The sequence below is a fragment of the Vombatus ursinus genome, unplaced genomic scaffold, assembly GCF_900497805.2.
Source record: "Vombatus ursinus unplaced genomic scaffold, bare-nosed wombat genome assembly UNPS02000577.1, whole genome shotgun sequence".
Lineage (NCBI taxonomy): Eukaryota > Metazoa > Chordata > Mammalia > Diprotodontia > Vombatidae > Vombatus > Vombatus ursinus.
Genome location: NW_020940355.1, coordinates 4,904,062 through 4,921,544, shown reverse-complemented (window position 1 = coordinate 4,921,544; position 17,483 = coordinate 4,904,062). Strand labels below are relative to the sequence as shown.

Genomic DNA, 17,483 nt, shown 5'->3' with positions numbered 1-17,483 from the left:
TTGCAATTGTACAAATGTTTGGAGGTTGGGATAGGCAGAATAGGGATAAAAGGCAAAGAATAGGAGTTTGTTGCTGTTCATTTGTTTTTCAGTCTTGTCCAACTCTTCGTGATCCTATTTGGGGTTTTCTTGGCAAAAATACTGGAATGGTTTGCCATTTCTTTCTCCAGCTCATTTTACAGATGAGGAAACTGAGGCAAACAGGGTTAAGTGACTTGCCCAGAGTCACACAGCTAGTAAGTGTCTGATGCCTGAATGGAACTCAGGAAGATGAGTCCTCCTGATTCCAGGCCCAGAACTCTATCCACTACAGCACCTAGTCAACCTAGAAAATAATATACCAAAATTTAAGAAAATTGCTCCAAATACATTTTGTAACTGGGTAGTCTCTAAGTCATTTCATGTTCCATAGCTCAAGCATTGAATGAGTACTGTTAGTACTGTCCTTATCCAAATAACAGAAGGCATATTCTCATTTTTTGAAAATACTTTTCCAGTAAACTAGCATCATGGAGCTTCCCATTACATGTTCTCTTTGCCTTTCTTTTAAACTCTCTATGGATGTAACAAGAAAACCTACTCTTGGCCCAAATATTCACTTTTTCCCTTGTTTATATAATCTCTGCATATTGATGGGAGTGCCCTTAAACTTCAGACTTCCTCGTTAACCTTCCCACCTCCTGCACCCAGGAAAACTGGAGTTTTTTTCTTGCAATGGTCCTGTACTAATTAGAGAGGAGAATAGGGACAAGTTATCTTACTGATAGAGTCCTGATCAAGGACACATCTATCTCCTCCAATGCAAAGCATTTACCCAAATACCACAAAATAGGAAAACGTACCAAAAGGGAGCACAAAGCATCAGCAATAACATAGCAAAGCAGCTCTGGCCCATTCACCACCCCCCAAAAAAATTATCAGAACCCTACAGAGTTATTACACAGAAGCTTCTTGTATTAGAGGCTATTTCAGGTCATGTGCATGGATTAGAAAGGAAAATTGTTTTGAAACTTATTTTCTAAAAGATATTTGAGGTTGAAATTTCTTGTCCATAGAACCAGACCTCACAGTTCTCACTCAATTTCGTGTGCCATCCTAGCATATACAGGTCCTAATAAACCCTTACTGGGTACTCTCGGAAACCAATTCAGTTCAATAACTCAGTATTTTTTATTCACTTCCAATTTCCTTCTAGTCATAATCAGTGAAAATATTATTAGATGTATAAGCTGGAGCAAGTGACCCATCTGACCCATACCTGAAGTCTGATCTGACTCAACAGCCCTGCATATAACTAGCATAAATCCCACAAAACTTGTTAGATTGTAAGCTCCTTAAGAAGTCGTTTGTCTTTGTATTTCCTATATGGGGCATAGTAATTATTTAATCAATATCTTAGAAAGAAAGATTGCATTCTATGAATGTGATGGAATAATGTTTTGTTGTTCAGTTGTGTCTGACTCGTGACCCCATGGACCACAAACCATTCATGGAGTTTTCCTGGCAAAGATATTGGAGTGGTTTGCCATTTCCTTCCCCAGTGGATTAAGGCAAACTGAATTTAAGTGACTTGCTAAGGGTCACACAGCTAGTAAGTGCCTGAGGCCAGATTTGAACTCAGGAAGATGAGTCTTCCTGACTCCAGGCCCCCCACTCTATTGGACCACCTAGTTGTTGTTGTTGTTGTTGCTGTTGTTTTTAAAGAAGGAAAAAACAAAGAACAAATCATCTACTTGCTAGGTGCCAGCACTCCTTTCCTACAAAGAACAGTTAGAATTTATAGATAAGTTATGCCCACACTAAAAACTGAGAGACAGACTAAATAATACTTGGAGCCAGCATGATATAAAAGAAAGAACATTGGGTTTAAAAGCAGAAGACCTGTGTTTCAATCCCTACAATGCTACAGGCTATTAGTATGTCTTGGAGCAAGTCACAAAACCCCTCTAGACCTACTTCCTCACCTGCAAAATTCCAAAGATGGACAAGGCACTTTAATGTGTTACATAGGAAGCCTTCCTAGCTATCAACTCTTCAGTCTGCCTACTTTTGTGTGTACAAAGAGGCACCCAAGCAATGAAGGTGAACAGCCTCCCTTCTGCTTTGGCAGTAGTTCTAAGACTTTCTCTGCAAGACCTACCCATTTGAGAAAATATGCAGTTTATAGTGATCTCACTGAGAGATTCTATAAGCACGCAGATGATGTCAGCAAATACTTTGGTGATATCTGCCTTAAGCATTCATTGTTAACAGCTATCAGTCTCAATTCAAACCTCTGTCCATAAATTCTCCTGGCTCAAAGTTGCTGTGGCAGTGAGAGGGACAAACTAGAAAGTAAATGCAGAAACTCAAAGATAAAAACAAATCCTAATAATGATTAAAATTAATTGTTAAAGGTGATTGATATGTGTTCTATATGTGCATATATGTGGACATTATGCAAGTTCATAGCAGTGATAGCTCACATATACTCAGTGTTGTGCCTAGCTAGAAGCCTGTAACCATTGAATAAAAAAATGATACAACAAAAATTTGCATTATAATTACTTGTAAAAATACATAAAGCATGCGAAGTCTACATGAAAGAAAATTCACAGCATGAGATCAGGGCTGAATAAACAAGATTGTGGTGCAGAAAAAGAAAATCTGTGATGTTTGATTACAAGTGTCTCTTCTCTAACATCCATCTTAATGGCCCATCAGAGATTCTGTTTATCAAAAATGCTTTGCTTGTTTTATATAGAAATCAGTTTTTAAAGTTCATTTACACTCCATCTCATCTCACCATAGCTATAGACAGCATGATTCACAAACTACAAAGTGATGCCGTTTGAAGAACACCACATTGTTGTGTGCCCATTTGAAAGTTATTACTATAACCATACAAGTCATATTCAGGAAATGGGAAAACAGAGGAGTAGCAAAGAACAGGAAAATATCAACAAATCACCGAAAATAAAGCATAAGTAAACTAGGCAAAGGCTTAGGATGACCTATTGCTTTTATTACTACCCCTTCAAAATGGAGGCCAGCATGAAATTATGGCCTCCTCAAAAGCTGCCTGTTGCTTAGGAGTCTATAGATGATGTTACAGACATGAGAACATTCACCTCCAATATTAGGCCAATGAAAAAACTCTGTCTTATATTAAGAAATTGCCCTTCAAATTAGACAGTTTTCTTCTCTTCCCCATTTGTTGTTCACTCTTTTCGTCATTTCCAACTCTTTGTGACTCTATTCAGGGTTTTCTTGGCAAAGATACTTGGATTGGTTTGTCATTTCCTTCTCCAGCTCATTTTTACAGATGAGAAAATTGAGGCAAACAGGATTAAGTGACTTGTCCAGGATCACACAGCTAGTAAATGTCTGAAGCCAGATTTGAACTCATGAAGAGTTCACTCTTTACTCTATCCACTGAGCCACCTAGTTGCGTCTCTCTTTCCCTTTACCCTTCATAAATTACTTTGTATATATTTTGCATTTAATTTGAAACGTACAGGTCAGTCCTCCTTATATAATGTGTGTTCCTTGTGGGCAGGGATATTTTCATTTTTCTGTCTACATTCTCATGGCTTATCACAGTAACTGGTCTTAGTAGGTAACTAAGAAAAGGCAGCTAGGTGATGCTAAGGGAAAAATTGATGGACTTGGAGTCAGTAAGATCTGAGTTCAAATTCAACTTCAACAGTTTACTAGCTGTGTAAAATGGGGATAAAAGAGTACCTCCCTCACAAGGTTATCATGAAGACTAAATGAGATCACATTTGTACAATGCCTGGCAAACCTGAAAGTACCACATAAATCCTGACTTTAAAAAAAATCGGTCACGGGGCAGGGAGGTGGCACAGTGGATAGAGCACCGGCCGTGAAGTCAGGAGGACCTGAGTTCAAATCCAACCTCAGACCAAACACTTGACACTTACTAGCTGTGTGACCCTAGGCAAGTCACTTAACCCCAATTGCCTTAAAAAAAAAAAAAACCAAACAAATAAAAAAAAAGTCAGTCACATTGAATTGAATGTGAAACCTCAGATCACTACCTTTTTATCTTCTTATTTACATATGGTATATATTGCACATTCTAGGAGGGGTTGTGTGGTTTAACGGTCAGAGGGTCTACCTTAGAGTCAAGAAGAGCTTGGTTCAAGTGTTGCCTCTGAGCCACACTTGCTGTGTGATCATGTATACTTCACTTAACCTCTCAGTGCCCCAGCCAGCTGTGTAAGGCTTTAAGTTATAGGGCAGCCAATCTTCAAACATTGGACTGAGTTTCCTATACTCATAACATCATGAGTCTGGACCAAAGTATTCCCCCAAAACGGCATGTTAAAAAATCAGCGAACTATGAACTGAGGATGGTGTTTTAGTTCATTTCCTAGTTTCCTTGAAGGCTCACAGCTCAAGCACTGTCTTCTACATGAGGCCCTTCCTAATCCCCTATAGTATATTCCCCCCAAATCACCTTATCTTCCCTGGCTAGACTTCTCTAGAATTTCTCAAGGTTAAGGACTGTCTTTGCTTCTGTTTTTGTATCCCTACTACTTATCACAATGTCTGGAACAAAATAAGTACTTAATTAATGCTTGCACTTATTTTAGTGAATTTATTTAGTGAATTCATTTAGTGAATGCCATTTAAATATGTCCCAATTCCATAAGTAAAAGAAAGCTTTTTATTTTTCTTACCTCTTTAGCCAAGCAGCTGTCTGAATATTCCAGTTTTCTAAGTACATTTTAAAACTTGTTGCAGTCTAGGAAGAAGAAAGAAATACCTATTATTGGTATTAAAATATACTAAGCAATGCCAGTTCACCCAGTAATGCTGACTCCTACCCCAAATGGCAATAACAGTCATCACGTTCTACCAGGGATACTAGCTTCAGTTAAGGTTGAATCAATATTTCCATCACATACACTAAAATTTTCTGATGTTTATAAGTGTGGCCAAACTTGCTTTGCAACCTCTCAATTTTTCTTAAAAAATTATTTTCAAGGCATGGGAAAACTGAAGGAAAACCTTGAGGGTTTTCTGTCTACTCTTGTTTCAAAATCATTTGAATTTTAAAATGGAATACATTAGCACAAGATTTATTGCAGGAAAATTTTAATCATGTGAACTTCACGCCCACATGGGAAACAGCTCTAGCTTAACACACAATTCTTTATCATGTGGACAATCCACAAACTAGGTCATCCTTATGGAGCCAGTGCCATACTCAGCAACACTGGCTCAAAAAAGCATGCAATGCTGCCTAAGGGATTAAGAGATTCCATGCATGAAGGGGTCACAAAATGCAAAGTAAATTAAAAAAAAAAAACCATTGTCCAAGCATGTGGGGGGTGACTCAGGTAAACCATGAGGTTAAGTCCTGAATGAGTCCTTTGATTGACATTCTCACAGCACATCCTTTATCAGGTGGTAGAGGTATGGTGGGGTAGCTCTCCCCCCAAAAATACAGAAACTTTCACATCAGTTCATAAGTAAAAAGCTACTTTTTTTTTGGCTAGGCAATGAGGTTAAGTGACTTGCCTAGGGTCACAGAGCTACTAAGTATTACACGCCGGATTTGAACTCAGGTACTCCTGAATCCAGGGCTGGTGCCACCTAGCTGCCCCCAAAGCTACTCTTTTAAGGCTGAAAATCCAGGTCAAACCTCTTTTGTACAGATTTTTCTTCACCATGGGAAAACCTTATGTTGGCACAAGATGTTGAGTTAAGGACAGGATTTTCCTCCAAGGGTAACCTAAAGATCTATGTATTTAGCTGTGGGTGTTTATTTCATAAACCTAATGGTTTTTATTTAACATCCCCTCTTTTTTTTGCCTTATGGTTAATGGAGTGAAAAACATATCCTCAAGGCAGGCTTACTTACATCAAAGCTGCTTTCCTCAGTTGGCTTTGGAGCTATTCCAGGATCAAATATACAATGAATACAAGCTCTTTTTTTTCTTTCTAATCATCTTCCATAATAAGTAGGTAAATAAGTAGGTAATTCTAGCCCCTTTCCATCAACAAATCTCAGTGTTGATTGAGATGAGAAAATGGGGCCTAACTAGTGTGAAAGAAAGGTCAGCCAAATATAAGGTGGGAATGGTTTTAAGGAAACTTTTTCTGGAGTCTTCTGGAGCAACATCCTTGAGAGGGAAATAGAAGAATTTTTGAGGAAGAAGGAAAAAAAGCCATAGGGCACACAAATAGTTCCAGGGCCCACAAATGCTTCCTGACATCATTCAGGTAGAGACAGAGAGCTTGCCACTTGAACAATGAGAGCTAGCATTTTAAAAGAGTTTTAAAGTCTACAAGATACTTTACACATCCATTTGATCCTTACAACAACACTGGGAAGTAGGTGTTATTATTATTCTCATTTTACAGACTAGGAAACCTAGTCTGAAAGGTGTTAGGTGATTTGCCCAGGGTCACATAGCAAAGTGTCTAAAGATGAGAAACCAAGTCTTCCAGCTATCTGTGAACAAAAAGTCGCACACGAAACTCTCCTTTCACTTTAGTCTTGGCTTGTAGCCTTTTCAAGCTAAATAACTTACTGTCAGTGTTGTAGCTGACCTTGATGCTGTTTTTGTCTTCGTTGAAGGCATCAGACAACATGACGGAAAATATCTATCTATACTCTATCTGTACACAGTAAGAGCTTAATAAATGTTTATTGAATTGAATTATAACACCTAACTGCCTTCAAAACTGAAACCTGTCCTTGTGGTTGTCCTTTGCACATTTAGAAGAGCTACCTATGACCAATCTTCTTTCTTGTCCTACCACGCATGATTCACCATTGCTAGAAACTCTATTCATTCCTTTAGAATTGATTCTAAAACTCACTTGTGCCTATGCTAAGCACCTCTAGCACCTCTGCTAAACCTTTATCCTCAGCATAGTAGTCCTCAGACCCCACAGGAAAGGAGGGGGCAAAGGCATCTGCACAAAGCACCAGACACCCAATTGTTAAAAAAGCACAATATAACTGCATAATGATCACAAGCATTCCTGCTTTCTTTGTTCTTGTTTCATTGAGCATTCTCAAAGATGGTTGGACGATGGTGTTTTTGCTAAAACCAGCACTTGATTGCTGACACTGTAAGAGGGTGGGGAAAAAAAACAGAAACAAGCTTGCCTGGACATTCTGTCATATTCCATTAGGCAAGCCATTGAGAACTTTCTCTCCCTAGGGGCATAAAGCCTGGGCTCCCAAAGAAAAAAAAATCAGAGGATTTTTCCGTTAAGCATCCTTTTTATCAGAGGCTCTTAGATATAGACCTAGAAGTGTCCATGGAGGTCATGGAATCCCACCTCTTCATTTTACAGATAAGAAAACTAGGGCATAAGAAAGAAAAGTTATTTGCCAAGGCCACACAGAGAAAGAAAGAAAAGCATTTTTATATAGCACCTACTATGTGCCAGGCACCGTGCTAATCACTTTACAAATATTATCTCATTTTGATCCTCACAACAACCCTACTAGGTAGGCACTATTATTACCCCCATCTTACAGTTGAGGAAACTGAAGCAAACAGAGGTTAAATTACTTGCTCAGGATCACACAACTAGTGTCTTGAGGTCAAATTTGAGTGCAGGTTTTCATGACTGCAGGCCCAGTACTCTATCTACTGGGCCACCTAGTAGCTCCTTAAAGATAGGTGCTATTATCATCCCCATTTTACAGTTGAGGAAACTGAAGCAAACAGAGGTTAAATGACTTGCTCAGAATCATACAACTAGAATCTTGAGGTCAAATTTGAGCTCAGGTCTTCCTGACTGCAGGCCCAATACTCTATCTACTGTGCCCCCTAGCTACCCCTTAAATACCCAGGTATTTAAGTATCAGAGTCAGAATTTGAACTCAAGACCTCTGAGTAGAGCATATACTCATTTCACTGTAACATGCTGCCTCTCTGAATGTGTGGTCACTGTCTTATTGGTTTGTCATGACTTCCATAAAAGCATAGGAGGTATGCATCCACTGTGCTCTTCCCTGTCTTCCCTAAAGGTAAAGTCTCTCCTCCCTGGTCTGACACCCTTCCTCCAAGGGATTCTGCTACTACTACTTAGCAATCAATAAAGTAATACCCACAGGACACATGAATCACCAGGCCTAGAGCCGAGAATGATCTGCACAAAGAGTCATCTCCCCATGCCCACCCAGCTGCAAGAGAGAAAAGGTCCCGGGATACGGCAGTTTTACCACCTATTTCTAATGCCAAGAAAGCATGAATGGCACTTATCCAAAGGAAGATAAAATGAAAATATACCAGAAATGACTAATTCAAGAATAAAGGAAGTAAAAAGAGAAACCCTACAGAATCTCAGATTTGTAAAATGGTGATGGGACTAAGTGGCCTTCTTGTCTAATTTCAACCTAAAAAGGATTCATCATTAGAATGTACCTGAGGGGTAGTCCTCCAGCCCCTGAACGGCAACCTTCAAAGAAAGAGAACTCCCACCTCTTAAGGCAGCCCATTCCACTTATGGAGAGCTCTCCATAAGTTTTTCTTTTATCAAGCATTTGCTGACCTCAGCCTTAGCCACTCTTTAATCTCTCCACAGATGTCTGCTCTTGGTTGATTCTGCTGACAGCATCCAGAGAGAGACACAATAGACATAACATAGGGGAGAGTGTGAACCTACCGAGGTATTGGGGGTAGAGAAGCAGAAATGTTTTTACTTTTGCTATGCTCTATCTGCAAAGTTAATTAGCCTACAAAAGCAAATTAATGCTAAATGATTAAATGTAACTAAGGTGTTAATTACTGGCAACTAAGAGTGGGGAATTGAGCCAAAGGCAATAGAGAAAACACCCATCAATTCTTTGGGGTGTCTCCTAAAACCGTTGAGATATAGCAGGTCTCAATTTTAGAGAGTCAGACTAGACTATACTCATTGCATCTGTACAACCACAGTCTCTTCAGAAAACTCTCATTTTTCCTACTCATCAGAACTGTCTGTATTTTTGTCTTCAGCATTTCATTCTTGAGAGTTTTCTTACTACATCTGTATAACCACACTCTTTTCAGAAAACTCCCATTTTTCCTACACATGAGAATTGTGTGCATTTAAGTCTTCTACATTTCATTCTAAAGAGCTTTCTATCCCTCCTGGTCTGAATTTTAGTCCATGGGATCCTATGTATTCTTCCTCTAAACATTTATAAAATCTGTTCTCCTAAACTCTAGGGTGTATTACAGATCTTATCAAGCTTTCTTCTCCTCTACCACAAACTTCAGAGGAATCGATCACACCCTCCTTAATAACTTACACTCCAGTAATGAGTTCCTCCCCATTAGTGAAAATAATATCCATAACAGACCTTTCCCTTGTTGGTTCATCCACCTTCTTTTGAAAGGTGAAATTATCTTTAAAGATAATTTGTCTTAAGACAATTCGAGAACTTTTTAGTTATTCTGATTTTGGCGACGGCTCTAAAGGGGTGTCAAACTTATAACCCCACCTACATAACTCCTAATTGCTGTCTGAACCAGATTAAAATATAATTGGGAAGTATTTGACAAAATAAAATACAACACAAGTAATGTTAATTTGTGGTTTTCTAAGTCAATATGCAGCCTGCAGGGATCCCTTTGAGTTTGACACTACTGCTTTAGATGTCGAGGTTAACTGAAGACATCCAGCACTACCAAGTCATGCCTCTACTCCAGGTTTGTGATCTCTTACCTAAACTCATCTATTTCTGCCTTCTACTCACATGGTCTACATTAGAGTACAATGAAAAAATTACTCTCTTCCCTTTATTTTTACCCAAATGCTTTCCATCATGATTCTTCTTTTAGGTTCCTGAATCTCTTTACATAAGTGTAGCTTCTTAAAATGCAATGCTAACCTAGTGTACGGCCATTTGACACATCTTGTTCCTTTTGAGCTACATTCTGAACATAGTTTTCTTCTTACCAAGTTTCAATTATAACCATTGAGATCAAATTTGTCTCTTTACATTAAGGCCTCTATCTCTATTGTTTGTCACGATATCTTAATGACCTAAAAACTGATATATTATGTAAATTCTCTACTTGAAAAATGTATAAATCATCTAAGCTCACCTCTCTGGGAATTAGTTTCCTTATCTCTAAAATGATGTTAAACCACATGATTCCAAGGTCCCGTCTATCTGTGGTCCTAATGGATGTTTCATAAGAAGAAACAAATGTCACTGCTATTACGCTGATTCCAAATCATGGCAGAAGCTTGCCCCTCTAGTCCTTTTTAAAAATAAAGTATTTTTGAAGGGGTTTACCTTTGCCCCTTTTCGCCAAAAGGAATTTGGCTCCCATTTGTTGACCTTTTGATATGCACCTTTCCTCCCTGGCCCTGAAAAGAACCTGACTCCTGTGTGTCTCTCTTTAGCTCCCTTTGAAAGCAAACCTCGCCCCCTTCTGGTTCCCTTTCATTATCTATTCTCATTGCCTATTCAAATCTCTCAGACCTTCCAAACACTTGGACCCTTTTTCTCAACCACCTCCCCCCTTCAACTAGCCTTCACCATTGTTTTACCTTCCTATGGCCTTTGGCCATTTCCCACCCTTAATCCTAGCTAGTCGCCATGAGGTCCAGGACCCAGGAGTTCTGTTCACCCCAGGTTACTAGCCACTCCTATCCAGATCTCCTTAGACCCCTCCCTCCAGTCACTCCAAACTACTTGGCCTCTCCTAGATCCCTCCCACAGTCTTTCTGTCCTTAAGATTCACCTTTGCCCCCATTCAGATGCTGAGAATCTCTCAAGCCCAGAGGCTGAGGTTTTCTCAAGCCCGCTTGTCCTTACGGGAGTCACCTGGTCACCTTAGCCTCCAGCCCCCATTCTGATGCTGAGCTTTCCTCACGCCCAAAAGGCTGAGACTGCCTCATGCTCGTCCTTACGAGCATCACCTGGCCTAGCCACCCTAGCCCCCATTTAGATTGTTTGGGTTCCTTAGGAGTCTAGCCTATATGCTTTATCTTTAATAAACTTTTTCTCTGGCTGGAAGAAGATTTGGGTTGAATTCATTCAAGCAGACTCGGTGCCGCGATCTTGGAGTTCAGCACCCCAAAACCCCTATAACTCTTCATTTTCACATAAAGCAATGACTTCTGGATTTCTGAGCAAACAGAAAAGGGATGTTTGCAAAAAAAAAATGAATAACTCTCCTGTAGTCTGCCATATGGCTTTGTCATTTGCACTTGAGCCATTGTCACTACCAAGAAGTCACTGTTCTTAAAACGAGGACAAAAAAAATCTTAACATTGATAACAAGTACAGAGTCACTACTTCTCAGGTAATGTTATCATTATGATAAAATTAATATTCCCTCTGAAATTCTAATTGTGAGCTTCTGAGAAAAATCACATACAGAACAAACCTTTTGACTTATCTCCTATAAAGGAAAAGTTCAAATGCCTAGAGTTACCTCAATCTTCCAGATGTTTAGGTTAGAAAGCAGATTCCAACAGAAATTCCCATTCTTATCAACTCCACTGAACCCGTAGCCAGCTGCATTGTTGATCGCATCAGCTGTGATGGTACATTGTTGGGGTTTTTAATGGAGGGGAAAGGAAATTAGAATCAAAATGGAAATAAAAGCAAAATCAGCTATTGAAAAACATTATTCTGATGTTATTATTCAGATATTATTCTGGCTAAGCTAAAATAGATATCGAAATCAAAAGATTGCTGATACTTTTGTGTACAGATAGCTACACAAAAACAAAAAAGAATTCTTGTGTCATAAATTGTGAAAGAGGTTAGATTTACAAATATTTTAAAATTTTACAATCTAAAAATGTTACTAATTCAGTTATGGAAGAACTTTAATTATGTCAGTAAGCCTTCATATTGATATCAATAATCATCACCTTAAAGCTACTATTTCCATTTCTGTTTACTTCAAATATATATAAACACATGATTTAAAAAAACTATGTGGAATTTTCCCACAAAAATGATTATTTAATTTCTACTCAGTTACTTCACATAATATATATTATTAATTGTGAAGCCAAATTTATTCATAACATTTTACATCACAGAATGTCTACCAGCCTCTACACAATTAATTTTAACATTCCATTTACTTTCAAGTTAATTATTTTGAGACTTTATCTTTTAAAAAATCATGGAATCATTCAATCCTGAGACTTGAAGAGAACTTAGAAACAACACTCTCATACTTCATGGTCAGTGCCTTACTATGGAGCATTACACATAGTAGATGTTTAATAAATGTTTGTTGAATGAATTAATGAATGTTCAAGCTAATTTTTAGGTGAAGATATATTTAAAGCCATCCAAGAAATCTGATTTACATTATATTGATGGATAGCTGCATTCCTTCCTGCAAATACTAGAAGAAGAATGGCAAAAAAAATCAGTAATGACACATCAAATTGACGTCTCTGACTTTTGAAGCTAGCATGTTCCTTGAAGGATTTATAATCCTTGGTTTCTTTTTGAAGTGTCCCAAGAGATGCCCCACAACATGCTAAGACCCAAAAGGTTGGTAAAGCTCCAAGGAGATCAATCTAATTTAATGAATATTGATTGATCACCTTACTGTGAAAACATCAATCTTTTTATGTATAAATGCATTTGTAGTATCTAATGATTTAATTCTTTTAGACAGTATTTCATTTTACTGGGAAATGGTCTGTTTACACAGGTGAAGTTACAAAATTATGATTGAGTCATATCGTATCATTTATTGAGAACAGGCCTCACAGAACTGGGAACAGCTTGAAACGAAGAACCCTTGCAGCCCTTAGTAGAAGTGAAAAAGATAGGAAAGAAAAAGAAAGAACTGTACTCTAAGAATGAAACAGGAGTTAGTTGCCCTGTAAAATTAAAAAAAAAAAATCTGGGCTTCAGTTTCCTCATTTGTGAAATGAAGAGGTTGTCCCACCTCCTCCCAAAGATCTCTTCCATCTAAAACTTTCCATCAATTAGGCCAGGTAAATTTCAGAGACCATAGGTACCCTTCAGAAGTATCAAGTTATTATTAATATGGTTTATAACAATTGTATTGTTAAGTCCTTGACAGGATAATAAACTGGGACACACCAAGCCAAAGCTGTGAAAACAGTAGGAGCAGAGTAACCAGATCAAACAGTTGAAAAGTGAACTTTATTGTAGCTTAAACTACATGGCAAAGTCTTTGAACTTAGAATTTTTTTTATTTTATTTTCATTTATTATAGGTGATTTGATATATCTAAAAGGTGAATTTATTATAGGTGATTTGATATATCTCAAAGGTGACCTGAACTAATTTCTGTCCCATTGTTCTAAATCTAAATAATTGTTTTTTGAACAGTGCTGGATGGTAGATCGCTCTGTTTTCCTTGCCACAAAAAAAGTCTACTGTGCATATGCAGCCATAAGGAGGCATCACTAATTACCTGTTAGTAGCTACCTAAAGTAAAAGCAGAGTCCTGAAGGATCAATGCTTTAACCAAGATGATAATTCCTCATCTACTATATTCAGGAAGAATTAGAGAAGGGGATGAATAGAAAGAAGGAAGAAAGGAAACAAGGATTCGTGAAGTGTCTACTGTGTTCCAGCCTTTATAAATACTCTGTTATTTGATCCTCACAACAACCTGGAAGGTAGATGCTAAATTATAATCCCCATTTTACAGTACAGGAAACAGACACAGATCGAGTAACTTGCTCAAGGTCACAAAACTAATAAGTGTCTGAGGCTGGATTTAAAACCACGTCTTCCTGACTCTAGGCTCTGGGCTCTCTCTGCTACACCACCTAATTGTCTTCTTGCTAAAGAAATGCAACACAGAGGCTGACTAGCTATGAGGCACATACATATCTCAATATTTCATTTCAAAAGGGAATGATGAATAAACCAATTTAACTAGAGCATAACAAGAAGGGGAACAGGCTGAGAGAAGAAGGGAAGGAAGGCAATGGAAGCAAGAATTTATTAAGCACCTTTATTGCCAGGTACTATGCTAAAAGCTTTATTGACATTATCTGATAAGACTAAGATAAAAGTTAGAATGTAAAAGGTCTACAAAGGGTAAGTCAGTCATTTAGTCAATCAACAAGGATTTGTTAAGGATTGACTAGGTGCCAGAGACTGTATTAAGCTCTGGGGATATAAAGTAAAGCAAAAACATAGTCCCTGCTATGCATATGATCTATGCATTTTATCTGCTCCCTCAGAATGTGAGCGGAGCAGATAAAATGCATAGATCATGCATATCATGTATATATGTGATATACACACAATGGTAAATGGGAGGAATCTCAATGGGGAGGTGCTAGCACTGGGTACTGGGACCAGGAAAAACTTCATTCCGGAAGTGGGGCTTGAGCTGTCTTGAAGCCAGAGAAGCTAGGAATTGGAGGCAAGGAACTCCAGGTATGGGGAACAGCTGGTGTAAATGCTAGAGATGGAGCACTGTATGAGAGGAACAGCCAGGGTAAATGCAGTTGGGATTGATTTAGTAGGCTATAGAGAGTTTGAGGTTTCTGAGCAGGGAATCAATATAATCAAATTGCATTAGGAAAATTAATCTTGCAGTGATGTGTAGAATTGTTTGTAGGGGGAAAAGACTGTAAGAGAAGGCAAGTTAGGAGGTTATTGCAGTAGACCAGAAGAAACGTCTAGAGTACAATGGTAGTAATGGAATGGTTTTGTTCTGATTAACTCCAGAAAAGAGAACTAGAAACAGTAGATAGGGTTGCAGAGAAGCAGATTTAGTCTTAGTGTCAGAAAAAAAGTTTCTAATGATCAGAACTCTCCAAAAGTGAAGTGGACAACCTTAGGGGGAAATGGGTTTTCCCACCTTGGGGGACTTTAAGTAGAGGAAATGGAAAAGAATATTAGAGATATCATGGAGGCAAAAACAAAAGAATTTGCCAACTGATTGGATTGGGAAATCAGAGGAATAAATTAGTGATGAGGTAATGAAGGTTTTTCAAGCATTGTTGACTGGGAGAATGGTAGTATCATTATCACATCAGGAAAGTCAAAGAAGGAGGAGGAGGGTTTGGGGGAAAAGATAAGGAGTTACTTTTGATACATGTTCAAGTCACCAAAGAGCACTTCTGCCAGGTAGGGATATACAGCAGGCATTTGAAAATACAAGTCAAGGTCTCTAATGAGTGGTCAACATGGAGATGCAAATCTAGTAGTCAATGATTTGGAGAGACAGGAGAGATTTGATCATGTTTGTAGGCAAAAGAATAATAGATTTTGAGTGCTGGTATCTCAGTCAACCATCTAGTCTAACTCATACACAAAAGGAATTCCCACCATAATATACCTGACAGGTATGAAGTCCTCCAATGTGGGAACACTTTAAGGCAGCCCACTTCACTTTTGGGGAGTTCTAATCATTAGAAAGTTTTTTCTGACATCAAGACTAAATTGGCTTCTCTGCAACTCCTCGCCTCTCTCGGGTTAATCAGAACAAAACTATTCCATTCTTCACCTAACAGCCCTTCAAATACTTGAAGATAGCTACCATGCCCCCACTAAGTCTTCTTTTCTCCAGGCTAAATATGTGCATTTGTTTCAACTGATTTTTTTATGTCATAGACCAAAGGCCCTTCATCTCTAATTTGTCAATGTCCTTTAAACCACAGTGCACAGAACTGAATTCAGTACTCCATATGAGGTCTGATAAGGTCAAAGTCCTATGGGACAATCACCTCTCTACTCTTTTCTGTGCCTCTCTTCATGGGTACCAAGTTTGCATTTGTTTTCTTAGCTATCTCATCACATCACTAACTCAAATTAAATTTTCAGTCCACTAATACCCCCAGATCTTTTTCAGAATAACTGCAGAATAACTGTGCCTCCCCCACATTATACTTTGTGAAGGTGACTTTCACACCCAAGTACAACACCTTATACGTATCCCTACTGAAATTCATGTTGTTAGATTCACTTCAATGTTCTAAGCTTTCAAGATACTTTTAGAACATGAGTAGGTACTAGTTATCCCCCTCACCTTTATGCCATCTGTCAAATTTAGGCTGATAAGTATGCTGAGTTTACTATCTATGCTTTTATCCAGGTCATTGGTAAAATGCTAAACAACACAGGTCCAAGCATGGATGACTGTAGCATATCCCTGGAGACCTCTTGCTACATTGACATTGATATAGGAACAGAGAAACTATCCTTCTCTGACAGCCATGCTGAAGAGAAGCTGGTGGGGAGATAAACATTGAAAATACAAACAAGAAAAAGAAACAGATAATTAATAGAACAAGATTTCAGAGAATGCAGAATGATATTAATAGTATGGAAGGTAATGTACGTGCATGTATGGGTTTGTTGCTGAGGGGGTGGGGGGAGGAGGAGAACAGCCAAAGAGAGAGTCAACACTTCCTCTGGACTGAAGGAAAAGTGGACAGTGTGTAATAGAGAAGTTTTAAGAAATAAAGGAGGATTGATGGATCAAATTCTCAGAATTCTCAGTAGAGTAGACGATGTTATTTACTGATATAGGGATAGACTTGGGGGCTTGAGGACAGCAGAAAAGTTTTGCAAGTCATTGTTCTAAATATAACAGGGAGACATGAATAAAATTAGTGAATAAAATTATTGGGAGGAGACTGAAGTAAGACATCATGAATTTATGATAATCCCAAGAAGCAAAATTTTGTGACTCTCTCCAACAATACTTAGGAGTCTGGAACCAGAAGCAAAGAAATTGCATGGTGAAAATTATACAGGGTTTAAAATTAACAAGATGGGAAATGATGTAATGTCAAGGGGACACTGTATTCTAGGGTAGTGATAAGCTATTAAGATAACTAACAGACAGAAACAAACATAGTCAAAACAGGGGTAATAAAGTATCAAAGTAAGGAGGTATCAAAGTACTATGAATCACAATAAAAAAAATTCACTGGGAGCAAAGGTAATGGAGAGGCAGAAGAACAGCAAAAAAAAAAAAATCAGAACTGAGCAGTGGTACGATCTCATGAGTGGCTGTGACATCCAATTGCTAAAACTGAGTAGAGAGAGGTTGCTGAAATCAAGCAATTGAGAGTTTAGAGTGTTAGAAAGGTCATCATCATATAAAATGAAGTCATGAAGGCCAACGCATAAGACGTGAGGTTGAAAGGAAAATTTCAGTCAGATGGCAAAGTCACTATGGACCCTGGAGTTCAGTGGGTGACAAGGATAGGGAAACTATGGTATAATTATATAGCAAGAACCCTAGAAGAGGAAAAGGTTATTGAGTTCAATAACTGTTACAGAACAATGGTCCAGAAATTGCAATCAGAAGCAAAGAACATGCCAGCCTTATATACCTATCATTGAAGAGGAATGGCACAAAGAATGGTATCTCTGAGAGAAGTTTGCAAGGGATGCAATTCCCTGGGAAGAAATCAGGCTTCAGTTATTAAAAGGAGGTGGAAGGGAAAACACAAAGAAAAGTCTAAGGAGGTAGCAAAGTTAGTTTTGAACAGAATGAGGTGAGTCAAAAGTATTACATAGTCAAATTTAGGAT

The 17,483-nt window shown here is 38.3% G+C and overlaps 1 protein-coding gene across 1 annotated transcript in view; it reads right to left on the bottom strand.

The window, feature by feature from the left end:
- Positions 1 to 17,483, bottom strand: part of MBOAT1 (membrane bound O-acyltransferase domain containing 1) — a 136,061-nt gene that overhangs the window by 15,046 nt on the left and 103,532 nt on the right. The window contains exons 9-10 of the mRNA XM_027869063.1: positions 11,409 to 11,512; positions 4,686 to 4,750 (exon numbers count right to left, since the gene is read on the bottom strand). Of these exons, the coding sequence (XP_027724864.1) occupies positions 4,686 to 4,750; positions 11,409 to 11,512 (169 nt within the window). The remainder of the gene's footprint in view (positions 1 to 4,685; positions 4,751 to 11,408; positions 11,513 to 17,483) is intronic.